At 38.9% G+C, this 26,276-nt stretch overlaps 1 protein-coding gene across 2 annotated transcripts in view; it reads left to right on the top strand.

Annotated features, from left to right (window-relative positions):
• Positions 1-26,276, top strand: part of PTPN4 (protein tyrosine phosphatase non-receptor type 4) — a 113,274-nt gene that overhangs the window by 23,938 nt on the left and 63,060 nt on the right. For both annotated transcript variants that reach the window (XR_012582005.1, XM_074548757.1), the window contains exons 2-5: positions 15,784-15,938; positions 23,004-23,111; positions 25,959-26,001; positions 26,098-26,176. Coding sequence is in view for 1 of the 2 variants with exons in the window: in XM_074548757.1 (XP_074404858.1) it covers positions 15,784-15,938; positions 23,004-23,111; positions 25,959-26,001; positions 26,098-26,176 (385 nt within the window). In the remaining variant the exon portion in view is untranslated. The remainder of the gene's footprint in view (positions 1-15,783; positions 15,939-23,003; positions 23,112-25,958; positions 26,002-26,097; positions 26,177-26,276) is intronic.

Consider the following 26,276-nt stretch of genomic DNA (forward strand, 5'->3'; position numbering starts at 1 on the left):
TGCAGGTAAGATTTCTCATTTTTTCAAGGTAGCACTAGTGGTGAATAACCACACCTGATGTAGTGGTGACATTTCTTCTAAGGACTGCTGGGAATTTGGGGCTGGCCCAGGCTGACCCGGGTTGAATTGAAGTTGTTCCTTCCTTTGACCATCAACAGCCTCTGCACTGGTGTTATTCAGAGGGCAGCCCTGGACAGAGTCATTTGTGCTCTGTGCTTTGAGAGGTGGAGGCTTTTTTTCCTTTTTCTCCCACAGCAGCTTCTGTTCCCTTTTAGAAAAGAGAAATGAATCTGTCCCAGAGTGTTGACTGCTTGGCAGTTAAGCAGAAGAAAAAGTGTTTAATGGTGGATTTAAAGGAAAGGTATTTAAGGAAGTGGTAATTGTACTTGCTGGCAGCTTCCCTTCCACTGCTTTTATAGACAACAGCTAAAAATCTTTATTCTCACCTTTACCAAAAGGATAAGAAGCTGGGAAACTTGGGTGCGTTCTGCAAATCTTTTTCTCTGTAGGGACACTTACATTTATAATTTCTGTAAAGAGTTTTGAACTTTTTTGGCTTTGCAGGCTTGGAGGAACTTCAGAGTTCATTTGTCAGAGATTTGTATCTTCACAAAGCAGTTCACACTGCAAGTATGGGTCATGGAGATCCTTGAGAACTGTAATGCTGGGCAGAAACTTATCTACTGATGTAAGTCCACTGCTGTGTTTGGCTGTACCACAATTACACCTGAGGATGTAGTTGTGTCCCAGATTTAAGGACTGCAGCACCGTTTCTGTGCTTAGTTCTGACCAAGGAGTTACTGCCATCTTTCATAGTAATTTAACATCAGCATGTCTGCAGAAAGCTCGTATGAATTACCAAATGTTGAAGGTCTACTATCATGAAAGTACATTGACTTGTGTAACTGAGATGCTTCTCAAGTAGCTTTGGAGTCAGGATGTTGCCCCGTGTATAAAAATAACAAACATGATACCAGGGTGAGTTTCACACTCTGGCAGTTTCTTGTGCTGTCATTGCCCACAGTAGATCGGCTGCTTGAAGTGTGTTCCTTGCAGGCTTTTGGAAATTGTGGGATGTTTGTTTTTCCTTGCAGATTTACATTACCTTTTTCCTTGGACTATGAAATTCCTTTCTGGTATTTATAGTGTGCCCACTTCACTGCAGACAGGCTCACTAAGCCTTGCTTTGGGTCTCTGCTGTCAGCGTTTTGTAGGCTGCCACATGCTTCCAGTCATTGTTAGGAATTTGAAACGGAGAGAGACGTGCAACATAATCACACGTTCTTAGCAACTTTGTCAGTAGAATGAAAGAACTGAGAGCCCTCGGTTCAAATCTGGCATTCAGAGCTGCTGCCTTGCAGAGCCCCTGGCTCAGCAGGGCTGGGGCTGGGAGTTGAGCACTTGCCTGAGGCAGCAGAGAACTCAGTGCAGGGAAAATGGGACAGCCCTGCAAAGTTCTGGGTTCTGGCAGCCTGGGGACTGGAACTGCTTCTCTTGTCTTAGAATCTCTCTTACCTGCAATATAGTGGAAGAGACTATCCAAATGGGTTTTTTCTAAGCATTTTGTAAAGCTGCTGTGTGTTGAAAGGTGAATTAGCTTGCATACAGGGCTTCTAAATCAAGTTTACAAGTTTAGTCCTTTGATTTAAAAAAGAGTGCTATGTCCTTAGTTTTATTATAGTGGGAAAAAATTGTTGAGGACTAAAACATGGCAATCTCTCCTGTATACAGATGAACAGTAAAGTTCATTTTTGACAGTAATTTTCTGTGCAAGTACAACGATTCTCTGGCATAGAAAGCTAAATTAATCACTGCATTAAGACTTCTTCTGAGAGTAACTATTGTGCTTGGATTACTTTATTCTGAAGAAGTAGATGTCAGTTATAGGCACGATAGTATAAAAGTTCATTTGTGTTACACTTACTCAGAGTTTAGTGATTAGATATATAATCTTCCCTGACAGCATGATTTTCTTAGGATTAGGCTTTATTGAGAAGAAAAAAAAACTAATTGGTCAGGTCTTTCATACCACAAGTTGGAGAAAATTTGAAGTGGTTACGTGGACTTCTGTATTGGGCTATGGTTACAATCAAGTTGGCATTTAGAACTCTTCTAGGGGAAAAAATCAAAACCCAAACTTGCCCCCAGCCTCTTGGCAGAGACATAACTGTGTGCTCTCAGCTGCAGCACAATGAAAAGGCTCGAGGTGAGGATTTGAACCATGCTGCAGTTTTAGTGACAGAAAACATGTTTTTACAGGATCCTTCCAGCCCTCTGGTTGTCTTACAAGGAAGAATAAGAGGTGATGTGATCGCTGCCACGAATCATCAGTGCCAGTGAGCCCTCCCCACACTGGTGTGTGGCAGGAGCTGTGTGCTTGTGTCCTAGCAGGGAATCACCTTGGCCAGATGAAAGGGAGGTCTTGGGAGCAGCAGAGAAGTAAATGCAATTGAAGGCCCTGTGACATGCAGGTGAATAAACTGCATTTGGGATTTTGTTCTTGCTTAGAGTTGGTAAATGCATGAGAGAAAACATAAATAGCAGTGTGATTAAATAGTAGCATGACATGAGGCCTATAAATAGCCTTTTATAATTTTGTAGTACTTTCTCCTTTTAATAGCTTTTTGCTCTTTAACTTCAGCACACACAAACTCTGCATGTGTGGGTTCAGTTGCCCTTATTGGTAATGTTTTATTCCACTGGAGTTGTGATGTTTCTTTTATTGCTTTGTTTTCAGTTGAATAACTGGTCTGTACCATGGTTATGTGCTGTTTTCTCAGCGGATGTGAAACTTGATACTGAACTGAGTCAATATCATAAACAAGCATTAAAGCCTCTGTGTCTTCCTGAACATGAATGCATTAGAGGAGATGGTAGAAGTTGTTTTCCTTCTAAAAATAAACTCAGTAAATAATAGAATAATTCGCTTCAATTAATCTCGGACCAACCAAATTGGAAGTTTCTTGCTGGTTCTGAATGGCAGCCGATTGGAGAAGTTTCCAACTCCAAGCAAAATGGTCAGGTAATTTTTCTCAGTGGGTATTTTATTAAATTCAAATACTAGATGGCTTTTACTAGATGGCTTTTTCTTTATAGAACGTGTATACTCTATACCTGGAAAGTGATTTGGTAATATGCTAGTAAAAGAAATCTAACTTCTAATAAAAGGTTTGAGGTTGAATAGATGAGAGGTATAATGAAGAAATATATATATATATATATGCAGTCAGTGAATTTTGTTTATCAGTGAATTTTAGTTTCACTGGGGTATCATGGTGTCTTCAGTCTGCAGCTATAGTGCATTAAAAACTTTGTGGTTTTAGCTCTTCCTCCTTTTCCAATCGTATACCTTCAACTTTGTGCCTTTACTTTTTTGGATTAATGTGGGGATTTCTGCTCCCCCTCTCCCCACAGTAAATTCATAGTTAGCCATGACAGGGTTATGTTCCTTTTCACACCATTAATAGCGTCTGCTATTTTTGTTAAGTTAGTTTTGTGAAAACTGTCAAGTATTACTGTGTAATTCTATAAAGAACAAAAGCTAAAAGGAAGAAAACAGTCATATTCAGAAACAAAAAAATTAAACTTTAAGGGGGTTTTTGAAGTTTGGTTTGATGAACCCTGGTAAGAATTACAAACTTTTATGTAATTTTGGATCTTGTCTTTCCTCTTGTATTATTCCCATTTTTCTTTACAGATATTTCTGTAAATTTGTCAATTTATTTTCAAGAGAAGGAATACATCCCAAAATGAAAAGTGTTTTTAGATACTCTTAGAAATATGCATGAAGATCATTTATCTTCTTACTTATGTCCAAATTTGAGAGTAGTTTGACAATTTTCAAACCTCTGAATGCATGAAGATGAGTGCAGGGGGCCTGCCCTTAATGTGTAAGGGTGTCATAACCCCTGACAAGGCTGAGCCTGTTGAGGTCAGTATGCCACAGTTTTGGGAAACTTTTGATTTGGCTCAGAGCTTCACTTTGTAAGAAGTACAGATACAATTGTTATTAAATGGATTTGTACAATTTACAAATCTGTGGAGTACAGACATCTTTAAGATACTTTGCTAAAGAAACTAAACACACAAAAATGTGATTTTATATTTCCTGTTCAAAATTCCATTGCATGTGAATGATTATAAGATTTGATTGCTTGAACATCATATGACAATGATATTTTCATTGTCAGATTCATTCAGGTAATTTTGAATTTCTAATCTTGATCTGGCTTGAAAATGGAAATTTCCTCTTTAGAAAGTCCTTTGAGAAGAGGTGGAAGTCAGAAGAAAACTTAAACTGAGGTGAAGTTGTGAAATGTAGTAAATAAATAAATAAATAAATAAAAGGAGGCCTTAACATTTGGGATGATGTAAAATAGGATGGTTCTTTTGCAGCTGTGCAGGTGCCTCAGCTGAACTGATGTTGCCTCGTGTGTTTAGCTCGTTGTTGCAGTCGCTGTTTGCTCTGGGGTCTCTGCAGTGCCCATCCCACAGCCAGCCAGCGGTGCCCCTGTGCTGCCTCGGCAGCCGCAGCGCTGGGGAGGGGCCGAGTGCCCGCGGTGCCGGCAGGGCCAGGATGGGCTGAGGTCACTTTGCTGGGCAGCCCTGCCAGAAGCCATCCCTTGGTTTGGTTTCTGCTGGAGGAAGAAGTGGAGTTGACAAGCGTTTTCCAGGCAGGTAGCCAGACAGGCATTATTTCAATGTTTCCTGCAGAAAATCGGTGGGCTTTGGCAAAACTGAAAATTTCCACGTGAAAATTTCTATTTTATGGAAATGGTGTTTCTGATTAAAAGCTAATCTTGATGGAAAGTGTCCAGTTGGTTACACTGAGCCATAGAATTAGCATCTGCTGTGTTTAAATCTATTGAAGATAATTTGGCTTAGGTTTAGCAACTCTGAACAAAATATACACAGACAACTTTTCCTCCCCCTGTCTAATACCTCAGTTTTAGTGCCAGCCAAAATTCAACTTGAAGTTGGCTATGAGTAGAATACAAGCTTTTTCTGAGTTTTGCCAGTTTGTTTTCAGTTCAGACTGCCTTTAACTTCAAAGGCTTCCCAGCACAGGTGCCACAGCTGGAACTGCAGCTGCTGTTCCACTGGCTGCTCTGGACTTGCAGCTCCCTCAGCGTGCAGCAGTATTGATCTGTGGGTGCTCAAGTGCCTCATGGCAGGCCCATGGATTTTCTCCATCATATATTTTCTGTCAGTGTTGTTTTCATATCATTGTGGTTGAGGCTTGTACCATGTACAGGATGCAGTGGGACTTGGTGTTCATTTACAGTTGCACCAAATTAGAATGTGTAATTTTGCATCATTTGGTGTTTTACCTGTCTTATCTGCTTAATTGTGTACAACTGTTGAGGACCATCAGTTGCTATTTGCATGTAACTTTTCTCTTTTTGATTTCTTAAATTGTGTTAAAAAACCCCTCTTATTTGTTGATGGAAAAGCTGAAATCAAAACCTAATTTTCACTTGCTATATTTCCTCGATTCAGGGTGTGTAGTTGGGTTGTTGCTCAAATTTAGAGCTGTTAATAATTAGTGTCATGAAAGGACTGTACTTGGTTATTCTAGCTACAGGCAGTTGTGCATTGTCATTAAAAGCTCAAAAATTTAAAAGACTCCTTTTATATATTGAGGAGCTTTAGTTTTCTATTAGGTCTGTGGAGAACTGTAAAGTCTTTTCTTTAATAGGTAGAGAATTTTTTTAAAAGTCATATTGCAAAAAGGAATCAAATTTAATTATGCTTTGAAACCTTTGAGGAAAACTGTAGGAAGAAATTTGGATTTGGGGAGTTTTGAGGTGGGGGTCTATATTCTCCCTCCCCTTAAGCAAGACATTAAATACTAAGTTGTTATCACCTGGTGCTTCTGAACTTACTGATTTCAGCCCTTTTTTCTTTTGATAGGTAATATTTAGGCTTCCTGATCTTAGAGTTGTATCAGAGCCAGATTTCCCTTTAATGAAAGATCTATTTAAATCTATTTAACCTAGATTAAGAACACGTTTTAAAAAGTACTGGGGATTTATTTTGAGAAGTCTCTATCAAGATATTTTAGTAATGTTTCGTTATAGTCTTCATTTACTACATCTTATTATAGCTTTGAGTCATAAAAGCAAGAATAAGAGATCCAGCTCCAGGAATGGGAAGAGAGAGATGTACTGATCATCTGTGTGAAGGTCATGGATTACCATTTGTAATGCTACCTTCAAACAAGGGCAGGTTATGGATAGAATCAAGTTTAAAATAATGGAGGTGGACCTCACCTCCAAATATCATGAACTGACTGCTGCATACTGGCAAACAAGGAGGTTTTATGTCTTATAAATGCATTTGCATATTGGTTTAATTTAGACAAATTTTTGAATATAGGAGGATAGTTGAAATCACCATTTAGTGATATTTAAACACTGCTCCTCTTCCTGTTCTTGTTTTTCCTGGCAGACAAATCCTTTACTGACTGCTTCAGCTATCTGCCCTTCCCACAGGGTTTGGTTGGCTTTTTCAAAAATCAAGTTAGATTTAATCTTGTCCCCTGCTAGCTTTGCTGTTTGCACCCTCAGTGGCTCGTTGGGAGTGCGGGTTGCTGCTGCCGTGGTGTCTGTGCGTGTTTGCTGCCTCCCTGAAGCGGCCACAGCTGTGCCCCGGGGCTCTTCCCTCTCTGTGGCCTCGCTGCCTCACAGGCTGGCCCTGCTCGAGCTGCTGCTCGCCATCAACTTGTGTTTGCATGGAACAGGCCTTACATGATACCAGTGTTGTTACATAAGGGCATTTCTAGCCTCAGCTGCCTTCTCTCTGTTTCTTCACACCAAGGTATGGCTCCCTAACCCATTCTGTAAAGCAGTCTCACTGTGATCAGGTGATTCCTGAAGATCAGCTACAGGCCATCGCTTAATAGGGGGATAGATGTGCTCTTTTTTCTGGTCCTTAAGGTGTGTAGGGGTGTATTGCATATTACAGAGAAATTTTCTGTGGTTTTGCTCAAAGTAATCTCTGAAACCTCATGTGAGGTTCTTCACACATCTTGTTCACATGTATGTGTGACTTGTTCTGTAAAACCTCCCTAACCCTGAATAGCACCTAGAAATGAAAAGTCTCCAGGTCAGAAACAAAAGAGCTGCACAAATTCATGTGATGTTTCCACTCTGATTGTGGCTTCAGTGTGTCACTTGCAGGACAGATGGGTTTGTGTTGCTTGTGAATAACCGCAGGTGCTCCCTGTGAAGCTTTGCCTAAAGGCATGTGCACTCCAGGCATTTTTCTTGTGCTGTGTGAAAGGTCTTGTCTCTTCTGCAGTATTGTTATCATCAGGGCAGTGAGTACTGAGCCATGAGCTGGCAGGAATAGCTGGAAGGAGGCTCTCTGTTGTCTTTGCATTTGTTCACACTCTGGCCCCTAAAACTGATGCAGTGAAAAAGGAGATGGGGGCCCTGATGAAGTAGGATGGGGTGGGGGGGAAAGGTCTGACTGTTTTAATCCTAACTTTTTCCTGGTTGCAGACTTTTAGTCTATTGGTTGAGTTTCTTCAGCCTCTCTGACAATCCAAAGCTGTAATGTATTTGGACAGGTGTTCACTAAGACTAAATTTGAAGCTTAAAAATGGGTTTGAACCATATTGAGCTGTTTGGAATGTATAAGTCTATTTGCCTGTTTTATTTTTCCACTTCTTTTTTCTTTGCTAAAGAAATTTTAATCTTCTCAGGCTGTTATCTCATCTAGAGTCGTGGATAGTGAGGATGGAAAGGTTATTGTCTGCGTGTGAAACATGACTGATCACAGAAAGTGCTCAAATAAGTTCAAAAGTTCAAAATAATGGTCAGTGTTGATGGTGTGGTTTCTAAGAACTCTTATTTATTAATATTGCTCCTAAACTGGCAGTAGGTGTTGTAATCTCTAACTAATGGATTTTATCTTGCTGTTATGTGTTTCCTGAAATGTTGCATACAGGAGCAAAGCAGATACCAGTCTTCTGTACTCTCCTGCTTCCAACTCAAACCAGAGAAAGGGATCAGCTGAATTTGAGAGGCTTTGTTGTGAGTGTGGTGCATGCAGTCCAAGCATAGTGAGTATTGACATTTAATTAGATAGGAGTGTCATTTATAATAGGCTTCTCTGTTAGCTGTGCCCTTCTTCTTGGGGGCAGGGAGGAGCAAGGGAGGGAGTTGTCAAATTGTCCAAATAGTTTATTTCTCAGAGAAGACAGTAGTGCCACCATACTGTCTCACTAATTTGCTGTGTTCTGGTGTACAGCCTCCAGCTGTCTCTAACAGATCCTGTGTAGAGTGATTGAACACTCATTAATTATTATTTTTATGTTAGAAAGTATGAAAATCTGGGCGTGACAGAGCAAGGTATTTCATCTTTAACCTTTGTCTCTATCAGTAATTATGTGATTATAACAGTGAGCATCTTGCTGATATCACACAGCAGTTGTTCAAATTTGAAATTTCATTCCAGAGAAGTAGATAAAAAGCATTACTCAAGGAGGTCTTAGTTTAAGTAAAATCCTTGAGTAATTTTTTAACTGGGAATGCTTATTAATTTAGGCACCAAGACTGCACTGAAATCCACAGCCAATCCTATGAAACCCTCATGTTCATGAGATGCATTAACAGTCTTAGAAATTTATCTGAGTAAGTGGCTAGAATATTAAATCAGTTCTCTGCTATTGGCTCATGTATAGGAGAAGCTGATGGTGGAGGAGAGGGGCTAAATTCAACTTCTTTTCTCTCAGCTGTTGAAGTTTTGGCCCAATATTTTCAGAAACTGTCATATAAACTAAGAAGTAATGCTTTTTTTGTTAGATTTGGCTCTTCTCATGACTGAGGATGTGGGAAAGGAGGATGTCAGAGTAGCTTATGCATTGAAATGCAGGTGAGATAATGGATGTTCTGAAGAGAACATGGTATGTTTTTCTTGGTGACCTTGGGACGTGAAGTAGGACTTTCCTTTACTGTTCTATACTTCTGGCATCCATGAGGGATTTTCTCAAGCAGCTCAGTGTCTGCAGATAGCAGAGATCTTGGAGGAATGTGTAGAAGCAGCTGCAGGTCAGCTCACCTTGTGTGCTGTTTTTGCACAGGAAGCGTGGAGACTGCTCAGTGGCAGGCTGTGAGGGAGGATGCAGGAATGCCTGAGCCAGGAGCAGCAGAGTTTGGAGCTGGCAGCTGCCAGCCCGTGCAGGTACAGGCTAAAGAGCACGGTCTGGTTACCCACCAGTGCAGAGAAGCACTGGGGGTTTGGGAGCTTGAGCTCCATAGCTCCCAAAGGCATTTCTTCTTGTATCCACTGCCCTTCCCAGCACTGTTTGGGAACACAGTAGCGCTGAAGGACCAGTGGCTGTGGTTACTTTGTATGCTCAGAGTAATAGCTGGTCAACAGTAAAGATGTGATATCCCTCTCTTTCAGTGAAGCTTTAGGAAAAGTTTAATGAGTGGCCACATGATAACTTTTCAGAAGTATATTATCTTCTGTCCGGTTTTCGGCTGTTTGAAGGGCCTGGAAAGGCCCGGGGTGGCCTTGGGGCAGCCCGCGTATCAAAGGACGAGAAGAGGCTTCAGTTCTTCTTTCGATCTCTATGTTTATTAATTGTTTATCTAAAAGATTTTCTTTCGGCCCGACAGAGCTCTGCTCAGCAGCCAGCCATGAGCACACTGTCCTGCCCTCCGGACAGTCACCTATCTTTATACCCATTGTTACGTGTACAATATTTATCATTTTTCCCCAATACCTTTCACCCTTATTGACCAGTGCACTTTTAGTAATGACCAATCCAAAAGTGCCACCATCACCAAAGAAGATGGAGGAGAAGAAGAAGAAGAAGAAGGACAGGACACGCCCCAATTCCTCCATCTTACTTCTCTAAACCCCCCTGTACATAAATCCTAAACCCTGTGTCTCACCCTCTAATTAACTAATCCCTTCACCATTCACCCTGGTGAAGTCCTCTTATCTTCATACAGGTGTCGTCTCCCGTGTAGGGTCAAAGTCCAGCCACCAGACACTTCTGGCAACATTCCAGGACTCCCGAGCCCCCCAAGGGTGCTCTCGGTGACTCGGCACCTCAGGACTGAGATGCTGAGATCCTACAATCTTCCTTATGTAGAATGATATATAACTGATATTAAATAAACTAGAAATAAAACAAAAGGGTTTGATAGAGCCTGGAATCATTAATGATGCTGTTGCCTGGCTAGAAGTCTTCCTGGAATCCTTGCACCTGTGACTGCAAAGTGAAATAAGTCAGTGTTTACATATCAACTTTAATGATACTTTCCATTATTTGGTCAGCATAAAGCAGGAAGGAATCACAGAATCTTAGACTATCCTGAGTTGGGAAGGACCCACAAGGATCATCAAGTCCAACTCTTGTTGGAACAGTTTCAGGATTGTAGTGCATGGGTTGATTCACTTCAATGAAAATGCATTTCTGCTCTGCTTTCATTTATAAGCAATGACCTGAAGCTGTGTACTGCATCAGAATGGCTGAAAGCTTTCAAAACAAATTTTTTAAAGACAAAAAACAAGTCAAGAACATTTTCTTTGAACTTGATGTGGAATTCCCTCAGAAAGTGCATGACCAGCTAATGTTTAGCATTTTCAAACTAGTTTGGATTGAAGCATTTAATGTAGTGTCACTAATGTGTTTTCAATAAACCTCTGTGAAGATGGGCTCTAGGTGTATCTCAGTGTTTATCTGAATTGCAGTATGTTGTATTATTCTGTTTAAACCTTCATAATTGTCCTTGTATGTCCAGTACTTTTAAAAGGATTTTTTTTTTTGTTATATATATGTATATATATAATTAAGTTGTCTGGATAATTTTAGTAACAATGGGGTCTGCATTTTACTTAATATATTCAGCTGCATCATGTTTAAGGATGTGGGTCTTCTATGAGTCTGACCTACTTTTCTACTTCTTGTAGGAAATTGATGTACTGTGTTAGACCCAAGTGAGCAGGTGGGCCACAGTGCAAATCTGTGCCTTCTGGGTTGCTAAAATACAGACTCCTAAACAAATGGAAATCTGACAATGCGTGAGCTTCTTTAGCTGCTTTAGATGAGCCATGAAAAATGAAATTTCTCATGTCCTTGCATGCACATGTGCATACAGTAATGTGTTAAGGTGGTTGTTTTTCTGTGCATTACATCAAGAGTTCTTTTAAAGAAAGTTCGCATCAAGTCAGCAAATTGGCTGCGCTCTTGGATAAATTAAATTTCAGTTAATTACCTGCTTAACCAACTGCTTATTTATTAAGCTGCTTAAAATCAGTTAGTTTATTGTATGCCCAAGCAAATTGTCCTTATACTGTATGCATTTACATAAAAGAATAAAGGAGGCTGAAAATTCATTGTGAAGCTTCTGTGTGCTCTTTAGTGCCCTAACCAAGCCAGTATTGCAGGAATGTTCTGCCCTTTGATAGGGAACACTCCCTGGAATTGCTTCACCACTTGAAACCTGAGCTCAGGCAGGAAATGTACAACTTACTCCCTCCACAGACCTGAGAGGTAAGTGGAGTTACTTTGCACAGTTCTGTCCTTCTCCAGTTGCTGTAGCAGCATGTCCTTTAGATTGTTCATTCACATAAATATTACATGCTTACCAGAAGATGCTGAAAAATTATAAGCAGAAAATCATTGTATGCAAAGATTAAGTCTGGTTTAAATAATCCACTTACATGTATAAAAATATTTTAGCATTAAGTGGTGGTGGCACTGCCCACAACATGGATATGCCCACACAGTAGTACCTTGCTTAAGTTAGCCTGCTGTCTAAGCCAGATGTTCTCAAACTGGGGTTTTTTTGTTAAATCTCAGCTTTTATTTTTACTCTTATTTCTTTTGGGAATGCAGATTTTACTTTGGAGTTTAAAGCAATCCTCTGTGCTGTACTAACATTAGCTATAATATTTTTATCGCAGAACTATGCAATGAGTGTAGCTGAATTTCCATCAGATTTTCTCATTTTATATATTAATATTTGTTAGGAAATCAGCTGTAATTTGTAACCTTATGAGCAAGAACTAGCCATTTCACTATTAGTAAGTTTTCAAAATACATAGCAAGAATGGCAGTATGTGTTTGGGAGACATAATACTGTCTGTGTTCTTGGTGTATGTGTTTCTGAAAGAAAGAAGTCACAAAGATGATATGGGTACAGTTTGGGGCCAATTATGTTGTAAAACAAGTGTGTCAGTAAAACAAGTGTGTCAGTAAAACAAGTGTGTCAGTAAAACAAGTAATTGCAGGGTCTATCTGTGCTTAACAACCATGTCCTTTTTGTTAAGTGTACATGGGCTGATAGAGGTTTAAATATGGGTTGTGTGCACATGATTGGCCACAGAGCAGTTCTGTGTAATAACCCTGGCAGGTCTTAGAAGGAGGAGTATTTTTGAAAGTGCATGTGATGGTGAAGGTGTTTTAACATATTCCCTACATTCTTCCATAGTTTCTTTGCTGACATAAAGGACAAGATTAACTTGGAATGTGGCTTGCAGAAGACAGTCAGTCTTTTGTCACCCTCCTCTCTATTAGTTTCATGGCTGTTTATTTGCATTTTGTAGGTGCATTTCAGGATTTGAGTCATTCTACTTGTAAAACTGTGCTCTGTATTTGCAAAACCTCTTAGTTTCATGCAAGAAACTTGTCTGCTATGAAATGGTGGTTCCTATTACTGTGGGACATAGAATATAATGTTTTATTGAATAATCTGAAAGTACAAACCAAAATTTCATAAATCCATGAAGAAAATGTTCATGAATGACTGATGTCCAGCATGGTGGGACTATGAGCTTCACACCAGGAAGATGCTAAACTCTAGACTGGAGCAGCATGAGAAATGTGTGTGTCCTATTTGTTTCCTTAAGGAGAGTGGAGAAGGCATTGCCCTTCCAGTCTGCAAGCTACATCAGCTGTTGTTCTGGCCCAATATAGCTGCTCCTGTTTCCATAGCAAACTCATAATACAGTGCCTCATTCTTGAATTTGATCATTTCACTTATGTACATTGAGAAAAATCCAGTCATTGTCTGTAACTATGCAATATTTCTTTGTTTGGCTGGAGCAAAGATGATCTGTGTTACAGCAAGCACCTTGATAGATCTGCAGGTTGAAGGGACAGAGTGAATGGTTTCATGGTGATAATGGATTTTGAGGGTCACTAAGGGATGATTTTCTCTTTGCTCACTCAGATTTGTTGCTGTGTCTGAAACCCAGTTTTCTGTCTAGTTTAGGGCAATGATGAGGAAGGAAAAGGTATTGCTGGTTTTGATCAGCAAATACGACAAAAATAGAGGAAATAACAGGAGAAAAATTGAGACTTACCTTTTTCTTCTCTTAAAACATGGTGCTTTTAAGATTGTTTTCTAGTTTTAAACAAGTCCTTTTTTCCCCTCTGCTGCAAAACTATGCTTTGTTGAGTTAGACTCTCCTAGTTCACTACCAAATGCATTTGTGAGTACTGCAGTACTTAAATTTGAAAGTTGAACAGTCCTTTGTGCACTAGTGTTTGTGTTTGTGGAAAAGCACTCTGAAGATGACACTCACTGTTTCTTGGTTCATTTGTTACTTTTTCAAATCCTGGTATATTACACTTATCAAGGGGTTGTTTCTGTGGTATGGAGAAACTGGTTTTAATCAAATTGTGTTTTCCTGAAACCTGCTCAGTTTCAGCTCAGCAGCAGATACTGTCCTAACATTTTGGCTGTAGTTATCAGTTGTGTAGCTGCACTGATAATGCCAACCTTTATGCCATTATGACTAGTGAGGCTTGTAGATTGTGTCTGTGGCAAAACACTGTTTGGGAAATGTTACATGATTGGCTTGGATCAGTGGTATGGAGGTTCAATTCCTATTTGATGTTTAAAGGTTTTCTCCTGCTTTTTATTATTGAGGTCTGGAGAAGGTAGAGCAGAAGCAGCCTCTCATTGAGGAGTTGTCAGATGGACTTTGTTTGTAGGGTATACTTGAGAGTTTTAATGTTTTGACACAATTTTTCATAAATTTTTAATTAAGACATAGTCATAAATTTAGCAGCTGGTGACTTTATCTGGTGTCTGTATCATTCAGTTTGTCTTGTTGGTTTAGCAAAACAAAAATAAACTGCTGTAGTTCTACATGAATACAGCATTTCAGTTCTGAAGCCAGTGACTGAGTAGCCAAAATAAAAAAGCTGTCTGGTGAGGAAGCAAGGTACTAGTTAATCTGAAAATGCTGAGTAAGTCAAAACAAGCATTTTGCAAGGATGGATGAACATCAAGCAGATTTTTGTGTGTCTCAGGTGTGTGGTCATACTTAAAGAGCTGAAGATGTGATCTAGAGAAGCGAAATACCTCAGGGATTTTGAGGGCAGGTGCTGAGGAGATGTCTGCAGGCAGTGGGAAGAGGATTGAACCGCCAAGTCCCCGCTTGGTTCTTGGTATTCCACTTTCCCATGAGAGCCTATGTATCTGAGTTACTAACTATTTAGGAGGGATTGATCTTTCATTTCTTGCCCCTCCCTCTTCATTTATGTACATTGGAACAGAGATACCTCTTATGAACCATGCAAGCTCTCTAATCACTGCTGGAATGTTTGCTGTCCTCTGCTGAATTGTCCTTTTTTTTTTTTTTTGTCATCATATGCTCCTGTCCCCCTCCACAAATGTGAAGTTAATATGTAGATGTGTTTGAAGAGTTCATAATCTTATGCAAGATCAGGAAAATCAATCACTTTATATTCAGTTTTGAATGTACCTGTGTTCTTTTGCTACTCTTAGGGTATTTTAATTTTATGTCTCAGTATATTCTTTGCTTAAGTTATGAAACTTTCTGTTTGCTTACGCCCTTGTCAAAGGATGTAGAAATAGTTTGCTGAGTGTGTAATTAAGTGAATCACAGGCCCTGATCCTGTGAGGCACTTGAGAAAGTAGCTGGTATCATTGGATAGAGCTGATAGCTTCAGGTGGGCCCATAAGGACTTTGCTGGGCTGGGGCTGGATGATAATCACAAGAATCTTAGATTAGAAAAGTGGAAGTCAATTCTTGCATTCCATTTATCGGCTCTCAGCACAGGGTGTACACTTGTGATGGTCATGGTTGCTTGATGAGAGGATGAGAATTGTTTGTGCTCCCAAACTAAATGTGTAAATCCAATCAAATTGACATAGACAGAAGATTGGGTAGTTTGACAAACATTAAACTATTCATGTTGTAATTTAAAAAAAGGGAGGGCGAAAGAAACGGTGCTAATGTTTTTGTTACCACTGTACATTCTCATATTTTGTGATTTTACAGTAAATGCACAGGCCTTGCAGAATAATGCATCAAAGTCTGGTTTGTTTGCTGTTTTCTTTTTCTCCATAAAGCTTTTCATGTAAGCATTTTTTGCTGTTTTGCACTGAAATTAGTTACTTAATTGCATCTAATATCAGGAAGCTAGTAGCCATAATGCCTAGCAATTACAAAGCTTTGTGAATTGAAAAGGTTGTTGTGAATCTTTAAAAACAAACAAAAAACCCAATGAGAAAACAGCAAACCCACAAAACAACCTTAAAATAGAGAGGGTGTGGACAATGGGCAGAAAGTAAAGGACTGAGTATTTTGGTATAAGGTTGTGTTGTAGCATGTAAGGCATTGCCTTCTTATTGGCTACTGTGAATTTTGTATTCACTTTTCTTCTGTCTCTAATGGACTTTTTAAATAATGGACTTGCTGTCTTTTCACCTTTCTTTGAAGCGAGACATTGTTGCATTTGCATGTTTTGGCTCTTTGTAACCGTTGTGTTGGTTTTGCCCGCAGCCCCTGTGTGGACAGTAATGACCGCACGTTTCCGATTGCCTGCTGGCAGAACCTACAATGTCCGAGCGTCTGAGCTGGCACGAGACAGGCAGCATACGGAGGTGCTCTGCAACGTTCTTCTCCTGGACAGCACTGTGCAAGCGTTCAGAGTCAATGTAAGTCCTGCTCTTACTGCACACCAATAGCTGCCTTATTGCAGATCAGTATCTGTCCGGTTTTCGGCTGTTTGGATGGCCTGGGAAGGCCCGGGGTGGCCTTGGGGCAGCCGCGTTTCAAAGGACGAGAAGAGGCTTCAGTTCTTTTCTCGGTCTCTGTGTTTATTAATTGTTTATCTAAAAGATTTTCTCTCGGCCTGACAGAGCTCTGCTCAGCAGCCAGCCATGAGCACACTGTGCTGCCCTCCGGACAGTCACCTATCTTTATACCCAAAGTTACGTGTACAATATTTATCATTTTTCCCCAATACCTTTCACCCTTATTGACCAGTGCACTTTTAGTAATGACCAATCCCAAAGTGCCAACATCACCACAGAAGATGGAGGAGAAGAAGAAGAAGAAGAAGAAGGACAGGACACGCCCCAATTCCTCCATCTTATTTCTCTAAACCCCCCTGTACATAAATCCTAAACCCTGTGTTTCACTCTCTAATTAACTGATCCCTTCACCATTCACCCCGGTGAAGTCCTCCTATCCTCATACAGGTGTCGTCTCCTGTGTAGGATCAAAGTCCAGCCACCAGACACTTCTGGCAACATTCCAGGACTCCCGAGCCCCCCAAGGGTGGTCTCGGTGACTCGGCACCTCAGTCCTGAGGTGCTGAGATCCCACAAGTATCCTGAGCTTGCTTGCCTTTTCTGCGTTTGTATGGCTGCAGTTTGACTTGCAAACAGTGTGAAGTAGAGAAGAGAAGGGGAAGTTGTGTTCAGGCAGGCGTGCTTGTACACGTGTGCAGTTACTGGGAACTTAGTCATTCTGGCATCCTCTGTCATACTAACACATCTTCATTTCAAAATCCAGTGTGTGGAGCATAATTTATTTCTAGTAATTCTCTTCATGGATTAAAGTTGTCCAGTGGAAATGGAGGACAGTTTTGCCATTGAGTTGAATGCAGCTTTTGTTCTGCTACATTCTGGTTTTTGTATTTTGAGCACGAGTGAGGTGGAGTGGGAACTCTTCCCATAGGTGTATAGCTGGCTGTGTTCAGTCACCTGTATGGTTATACTTGGTCACAGCTGCCATCATCCCTGCTCTTTGCTTTCCCCAGATAATGTTATTGTTCTGTGATTTCCCTCACTTCAGCTCACCACCTTCTACTACACTAATGAGAATGACAGGAAGGAAAATGGAAAGCTGGTTGCTGAATACTGAGAACTGTTAATGGAAAAAATCAACAATTTTTGCACATGAACCAGAATTTAAAATAGGTTATTCATCCCATTTTCTAATAAAAATGTTCACGATGTTGTGTATATGTTACACAAGTGCAACCCTTTCTTTCAGCTTCCTGAGGGGAAACAAAACCCATGAAAAATAGGTAAGGACCTCACAAGGAAACATTAAAGCATTTAAACTCATGTGTGTGTTAGAAGAACTAGAACTCAACAGGAAAGAACCTGTAGGTTTTCCTGTAACAGTAGAACTCTGCTTTTACTTTGAGAGCTATAGAATTGATGACTTATATAGAGAAAGGTTGAATAATGTGATGGTGAAAGTTAACAGGTGGCATAATAATTGAAATTTTTCAGAAGGAAATTGAACTTCAGCAAATGGAGTGTAGGAGTATCAAATAAGGCTGTGGCACTTCAGATGGGAAGTGAGGGAGAAAGTGAAGCAGTTGTCAAATCTATATGGACAAATACAATTCAGACTATTTGAAGAAATTCTAATGCTCAGTAATTATATTGAATTCTGATACCCAGTGTTCAGCAAGGATATTGATATATTTGAATGTTTCAGGGAAGATTTGTGAGAGGGGTTGCCTTTTTCTGTTCTGTAATCAGTGGTTAGAGCCTGCAGCTGCTGATCATAAGTGAAAGCTGTTATCTGGCAAAAATTTGCAAGGATCCAACATCCAGAGGCTTAAGGTTCAGAGGCAGATCTGGTGGTTATTTGTTTTAGATATGTCAGTCAAGATGGAAGGGTTTAGGATATTCTCTTGAGGCATTTTTGTAGTTCATTCAAAAAATACTTAATTACCCTGGACTTCTGAGTAAAGTATGGGAATGGTGGGTGATGGAGCTGAGGGACAGATTTTTAAAGACTTGAATTTATTAGCATCAAAACTCCTTTCCCTTCTGAGATAATTTTTTCTATATCCTTTCCTCTTTTCTGTATCTCTTAACTTCTCATCATTGCTAACATTTCCCTGTCTATACTGTCTGCCAAAAGCAGTATGTGCAAAATGTAGTTGGATATAAGTGCATAAGAAATTTTAAAGGTTGTCATCTTTCCTTTCAGGTGCATGAGTTTTCCATTAAAGTATCTGTCTTGTGGTTTTTTCTTATGAAGCAAGTAAAAATAGGGAAGAATAAGGAATAATTGTTGGACAGTAGGTGTGGGAGATGTGCTTCTTTCTGATCTAGGTGTTCAAAAGCTGTACATTTTTAGAGGATACTAGTGTCTGTAAGAAAAGCAGAATCACCAGCTATAAATCCTCAAATGTCTGTTCTGTCTCTCCCAAGAAAAATTATGTAATATGTTCTTACCACCTCCCTAGTGTACTAAATATTTTAGTTGCATGGATCATGCTTTACTGCTTATACAGATCAGCCTGCAAGTTTGTCTATTAAAACTGAGTCTAGGGAATAAGAAGTTCCTTTGTGCTGAACATCTTGATCTCCTGTCTTAGCCTCAATCTGTTTTTTCACAAATAGGGAGTAATAAAGTATTCATTTGTAGCAAATGTAACCTACATGCCATACAGGTTCTCAGGTTTTATAGCTTTGGTTTACTTTATTGTGGTTGACACTATACTTAGCCATAAATATTTATGGACTTGTTTTCAAAATAGGAAGAACAAAGATAACATCAAATAAATTAGCACCTTTTTTTTTTTCTTTTTTTTTCTCCTGGTGATTGCTATAGGTATTTTGTATGCTAATGATTGTAAAAATCATCTGGAGGATGCAGTGGTGTGTTAATAAAAATGTACTCAAATGCTATTTCTTCTCCAACCGCAAAGTGCTGATCACAGACAATGTCTCTTGATAATTTATGTGATGTTCTAAGTTCACAATTCAAGCAGCCCTTTCCATTGATCTGAACAAAAGGCACCTTTGTGCTAAGCCTCACCTTGCAGAGAGCGTAACAAATCAAACCAGATAATCCCCATGGACTGAGCCAGAGAAAGGCAGCACTGGTTCCAGGCAGAAGAGTCAGTTGGAATTAACCTGTGCCTGTGTTTGAGGAGTACAAAGCCTTTCTCTAAAATGCTCTGCTTACCAAATGAAGAAATCCTCCTTCCATCCTGGAAAGCAGATTTCAGTACAACACATAGCTGGAAGAAAGAAGGCTGATGTGAGTTAACATGATCAGGATGATTTGCATTACTGTAAAACTGTTTCTTCAAGATCAAATTACTTTAATTTGTTTTAATTACTTGTTTAAATACCTAAAATTACATCTTTTCCATGCAGGCTGGCTTACTTACATTCCCTGAAAGCCAATATGTCAAGGTAGATGGGATGGGTTGTTCTGTGAGAAATGCTAATGATCATGGACAAATGTTTCAATTTGGAGCCTTCACTATCCCAGAACTTCAAACTTAATGAATTTACACTCTGATGGAAGCAAAATATAAAAGCCTGTAAAATAACTCAAGCTAAACAAGAAAAGAACAAACCAAACAAAAAAACCCCATACCACCCCTCTGTAATTTTAGATGTTTTTAGTAATTTTTAGTAATTTAATCTTCAGCATTACTTTGATACTTGCACTTTTTTCTTTGACCAAAAAAAAAAAATTAATTAAAAGAATAGTATCAGTTGTAGAAGGAAAGGAGAGAGTTGAGCAGTGCTGGGGAGTGCCTCTCCTGGAGCATCAGCCCAGGCCTTGTGGTGAGCTGCAAGGGAAAGGGTTTGTGTTGCCAGTAGTGAAGGAGCAGCACAGCCTCCCACAAATGTGTGAGCAGCAGAGCTGTGACCCACTCCAGAGAAGCCCAGAACCTGTCATCCCCTTCCTCTGGCATCAGAAATCCAAATTTTTCTGGGCTGACACGGCAGCAACGTCTTGTGGTGTTTGCTGTGGGTGCAGGCAGTTCTGTGGGCAGCAGCAAAACCCGAGTGTGAGCAGTGGGGACTGAGGAGAGGTGGGAGCTGGTGAGCAGCCATCAGAGCTGTGTCATGTGTCACCTGCAGGGGTCTGCCCGAGGTTTCACACATGGTGGGTGTGAACAAGTGACAATCCTTTTGCAATTAAAAATTAATCTGGATATATCTAGTGATACTAGATATATAGCTCATAAAATGCAGTTCATGTATTGATGTCTACTGTCTATGTCAAATTTGGCCTAAGAGGCCAAAATTTATGACTCATTCTGCCTCCAGCAATAACTAATAAGTGCATATAACCCTCTAATTCTTCAATTCAGAAACAAATGGACATTCTTGTGTCTAACTCTTGTGACTTTGTCTTAGATAGTTCTCATTTTTCATACATGTTATCATTATTTCTTGTTCTGTGAGGAAATAATGTTTAACTTTAATCTGTAGCAACAAAACAAGTTTCTTATTATGCTCATTTACATTTATTTGGTTTGCTTTTTTATAAAAAACCCCAGATATTTAAACTTTCTTTCATACTTTTCATATTTTTGAGCAGCTGTTCAATGTTATGATAGTATTACAAGTATTTTGGATCTTTCTCAACAAGCAGAATTGTGACCTTCACCTGCTTTGGCAAGCTGCAACATCATTACATAAATATCAGAGATGGGTTAAGCTAAGGTCTGGTTTTGCTAGATGCTTATCTTTATTTTGCACTAAGTAAAACATTGTGATCCAAACAAATGCTTCATGTTGAAACCTGTCTTCTCTTACCAAATTTGCTGCTCAGTTGCAGGAAAAATACCTTCCTTGTGGTTGTGGAATGATATTCTGTTTCTTAATTCAAACTGATCAGCCAGTTCTAAGCTTTTTCATTAGGAAACATTTGTTCAGGTTTTTAAGAAACAGTGTACATTGGCAGGATTAGATTGGAAAAAAGCTCCAGAGATGGTATCTGCATGCTGTTAGAGGAAGTAACATGTGAGCTGTGGTAATTGCAAGACTAAACTTAGGTTCCAGACATCTCCCATTTTCTGGTAGTTACTGTTATAAGTTCTTAGTTTGTGTTCTTATTTAAATCTATGTGGGAAAAATGCCAAGAGGCAATTAGTGTTGCCATGTAATTTTAAAATTAGCTTTATTTGCTGTAAAAACTGTACTGATTATTGGTTTATTTCAAAATATAACAGAAACCTTCTAATTTAGTAAAAATTTAAGTGACTATATTTGGATTGTATATAAAAATGCCTTATGCATTTATGCTGTTGTACATTTATTGTGTTAACATCTGTTTTTTTCTTTGCTTGTTTTTAGTGATTTGTAAAGTAAATTTTTCAGTGGTGGACTTCTTATCAATGGTGCTCCTACATCTTCTCTGTACCATTTAAGGAAAAATAAGGTCTTTTGCAAAGTAAATACTGGAATTCTTAGGTTACTTCAATTTAGCCAAATTTACATGGGACCTGAAATATATCCCTTATGTAATTTCAATTTAAAGATATATGCAAAGTTATGGGTATGATTGTCCTCATGGGATTATTTCAGACATAATTTGTGTATAATTTTTCTCTACTTTTTTATTATTTTGAAATAAATTATCATGATTCTTGGAGTTTTTAGGCTCAAACAACTGCCTCTGACAGTTTATTAAACTTCAGTTGAATTCAGTGTAGTTTCATCTGAATAAAAAAAGTAAGTTTTGATAGGATGCTCTTAGATGTTAAGAGATATCTGAAGGTAGATGTGTAGATTTTTCTCTTGTATGGGTATTAATGGAATTCTTGCAACATTATCTTGATCTTTTAGCTGCATACTTCCATTCCAACAGCTGTAAGGTAAACTGTTATCTAATCTGTATGCAAACCAGTGTCCCTTGGGAGCAGAACAGCAGGGATTTTTGTTCTAAAACTCTAAAATTATTCTTACTGCCAACAGTAAACAAGGCAAGATGTATCAAATCCACTGTAGCTGCAATAATACTTGGCACCTAGAAGATTATTAGAAGCCTCTCTGCTTGGTGACAGAAAGTAGAAAATCTGGGTGGAAAATGTATCAATCATCTTTTTTACATTTCTTCTTGTTTGACAGTTCTTGCAGAATTTTGCTTGTCTTTTGTATTTCAAGGTGCTGTGACACTTTTAACTTCTTTGGGAAACTCCCTTCAGATTTCACCAAATGAAATTTATTTATTTATTGAGTCCTGTCATAATGGCACACTCAGAGTTTCAGTTACTGTGTTGGCAGTATTTCCAGGTTAGGCAAAAAATTGCTGTGTACTAACTACAGATTCTTTTTATATCATTTTGGGGGTAACATTTGTCCCTGTAGTGGAAATCAAGATTGTTCCCTTGACTCTGAAAAGAAGTGTGATGCTACTCAGTTACCTTGAATTAATTAACATAGAGTGAAGTGCTGTCTTAGAATGTATGTAAATGATACTTCTTGGTTAGGTATTTGGCTCTTTCAGCTGTCTCTGCCCTTAAACTCTGGAAACATTTTCAACATGCTGGTTCATTTAAAGTCAGGAATAGATTTTGAGATCAGGAAGGATATTTTGTGTAGACCTGTATGTTTGAATTCAGTGACCCAAACAAGATTCATGTTTGCACTGAGTTCTTTATTAATTCCTGACTGGTTTTTTTCCTTTTCTGCTCTCCTTTTAAATATCAAATTTGGCTAATGAAAGGCTTTCAGAAATAATCATGTAGCTAGCTGAGAAGTGAGAAGTTCTTACTGTCAGAAAATGACAGAGAAGAAAAATGATTTCCTTACATATGTTTCAAAAAGAGATGAAGCTCGTTTAAAAATAGTGCTGCTGGGATACACTTTGTGATATTTTAAAAAGTGCTGCTAGAGCACATCTGAAAGAATTGATATGTGCTCTACCTGCCTGAAATCTGTGTGTCCAGTTATATATATTTCTTGATTAAAGAAAAGGTCTGTATTTTTTCTCTGCAGAAACACGATCAGGGCCAAGTTCTGTTGGACGTAGTCTTCAAGCATCTCGATTTGACAGAGAGAGATTACTTTGGTTTACAGTTGGCTGATGAATCTACTGATAACCCTGTAAGTTATCCCTTATAAAACTGTTTTATAAGTACAGTCTTTAAAACTCATAATCATGTTCATCACTGTGGTTTGTGTTATTTAAAGAGAGGTAAATGGAAGCCGTTGCAAGATTGTGCCATCCTCCCCAGCTGTGTCATTTGTGAGGGCCTCTGTCATCTTTTATTGTAGTTATGATAAAATTGCATGTTAATGGTCCCAGGTTTGGAGTAAAATATGGTGTTCTGTGCTTATGAAGTAATATCTTAAAAGGATATTGCTTGTTTTGTTATATCTGTTTACTAGATTGCATTATCATTGTCAAAAAAAGTGAATCTGTTTTAGATTTGTGGTTGTATTTGTCATCAGGACTTACAGAATAATGAGGGGGTTTTAGATTGTTGTGTGTGAAGTTTCTGTTTGTAGCCCAGATACCTGGTGATCTTTCAGTAGTCCTTGGTATGGTCCAGTATCTGACAAGGGCAGTCCTCTCATCAGCTTGGACTCCCTGGGAAATGAGTATTTACAACAGTTCATGGGCTTAATTGAAACAAAATTCTACACAACTGAAACGTTGTAAATCATGAGTAGAAACTAAGAGATGCAAATGTAACATTCACTGCACTAGTTACAGTGGTACTGCTGGGATCTTGATTGCCTCGGGAGCACTTCTTGGATATTTTCTTTTATAAGTATCAAATAGTCAATACTTGTTTTGCAAAGTGCAGTTTAGCTAAGCATTATTCCTTATAAGACAGTTCTTTACCTAATTCTTATTGTTTGTGCAGCACAATGATGGGGTCAAAACTTACTTCCCAATTTGTGCATCAAAAGTCAGCCACATTCACTTGTTGACAGTTTTGTTAAGACATTGATGGACTGCCTCTGAAATATTTTTATTCTAAACTTTGTTTCAGGCTTAAAAAACATAGGCAAGCAGAAGAAAAGGCTGAATTATTTTTCATCTTTTTAAAAGTATTTAATTGAGTATTGCTCAATATTTCACTCAACATTCAGAAATTTATCTGGCTTTCCAAAGGGTAGACCTCTAAGCTCTCTTTCTTTTAGTTTATCTCTCTGGAAGCAGCTGAGCACAACACTGTAATACAAGGATCTGATTAAGGATTAGTCTGAAGCAGTGACTTAACAGATATTTGGTACAAGCACATACTTTAAAGATTTTTTGTTTCATCTTTTAGTTTCCAAATATTTTGTCTCTTCAGCACTATCTAGTTGCCATGAAAACAATGTGTCAGAGCTAAAAAGAAATATTACCCATATTAGTCATGCAAGCTTGAAGAATGCATGGGTTTGAATAATTTCAGGTCTTGATACACATTTGCTTTTGCACTTGGTTCATTTGGACAAGGAAACCGTATTGGGTTGACAAATATTCTAGTTACTTGTGAATTAATACAGCAGAATATTGCTAAGATGTAGTTAATGCAGCAGCAGGTAAAGATGATGAGGAAAAGGGGATTCTGCTAATTGAGTGTGAAACCTCTACCATTGTGTTTAAACATGGATCTCATGAATTGCAGAGCCTTTGTGGTTTTTTATAATACTAATATCGAAGGAAAAAAAAGTATCTGTTGACATGTTTTGAAAGATTTTTACATAAATTACCTATATATCCCTGGCTAGAGTGTTCTTTCTTTTACATTTAGTTTTAAAAGTGAATTGATCCTGTAGGAGGCTTTTTTTCCAGGTATTCACACTCTTGAGGCTGTATCAAACACTCTTGACTTCCTCTTGAGCTAACTACTGCAAGGATAGAGCATGTGGATCTAGTCATCATTATTTGTTATTCCTCATGAAAAAATCACTAACTTCAGACTAATGAATTGACAAAAATGATAGGACTAACTTCAAATCTGCCCTGTGTGTTAGGTAGCTCAGGTATCTGTGTGTTTGGTTCCTCCTCCCTCACCTGAAAAACTGAAAAGCCCTGTGATAAGTGTGAGGGAGCTGCAGGCTGTAAGGGGTGGGTGTCTGGCACTGCTGAGGAACTGTGCCCATATAACAATTTCCTGAGGCTTGTGGGCTTGCCTTGCAAGGCAGCTCAAGGAACTGAGCAGTATTTCTACCAAAGATAGACTTAGGAGGTACCTGGACTGACTTGGTGTGTACAGAGACTGCTGGGTTGCTGATGGGCAGTGGTTTAAACAACTTGCAGAACTTTCCAGGCAGTTGTACTTTTAGCTGAAATTTGCCACATTGATTTTATAAAGCTCTGCCTGTACACAGCAGTGTTCTTTTGCAGAAATAATCAATATTTGGAACTGTTCAGTAAAATTATTCTGTAGTCCTTAATCCAGGAGGCTGAGTGCTGAGTCTCTGGCTTCCAAGATCCAGTTAGTGATGTAGCAGTGCTGACACAGGCTGACAGTTTGAGCCAGCAGGATCACTCCCTGGATGTGGCACTCACAAAATCCAGAGTCAGAAGTACTGGAAGTAGTTAAACAAATTACTTCTGAGTTGGGTAAATGAAGCTGCTTACAGCTCTTCACTAGGTTTGGTGGTTCTTCTTAAAGAGTAGCTGACAGTTGTTAAACACAACATAGTTGGGTTCTGACCTCGCTCAGGCTCCTGTGACCATCATGGAAGCAACTCAAAGGGGAATTACTGCTGTAAAACAGGTATCTGAACAACATAACATAGGTTAATCTTGGGGAAGGAAGAGCAGTAGCAGTTGCTGATGATAGTGGCGATGTCTCCAGAATCAGCAACAAGCCTGTGTATGCCAGTGAGGCATTTTAGTAAAAGACCAAGTAAAAAGTAATAAAAAAGCAGCAGTTTCTTGATGTATAAGGCTGTGATTTGTAATTTGTTTCTCTGAAGTTTGTGTTACAATTTGTCTCTTTCCAGAGGTGGTTGGATCCAAACAAACCTATCAGGAAACAATTAAAAAGTGAGTAATGTATGTATTTCGTCAATTCATCTATTGTTATTATGCTGTTTTTCCAGGGTGCCCTGATTAATTAGAAATAACTTTTCTTGACCATAGGAGGATCTCCTCACAGTCTGAACTTCAGAGTTAAGTTTTTTGTAGGTGACCCAAACAAGCTCCAAGAGGAATATACAAGGTAGGTCTGGTTGCTTTGTCAATAAAATACTTCTCTAGAACAGTCATTAATTTCTTTAAGGTATAACATGGAATTTTTCTTTTAACTCATTTTTGTTGTA

The sequence above is a fragment of the Zonotrichia albicollis genome, chromosome 10, assembly GCF_047830755.1.
Source record: "Zonotrichia albicollis isolate bZonAlb1 chromosome 10, bZonAlb1.hap1, whole genome shotgun sequence".
NCBI lineage: Eukaryota > Metazoa > Chordata > Aves > Passeriformes > Passerellidae > Zonotrichia > Zonotrichia albicollis.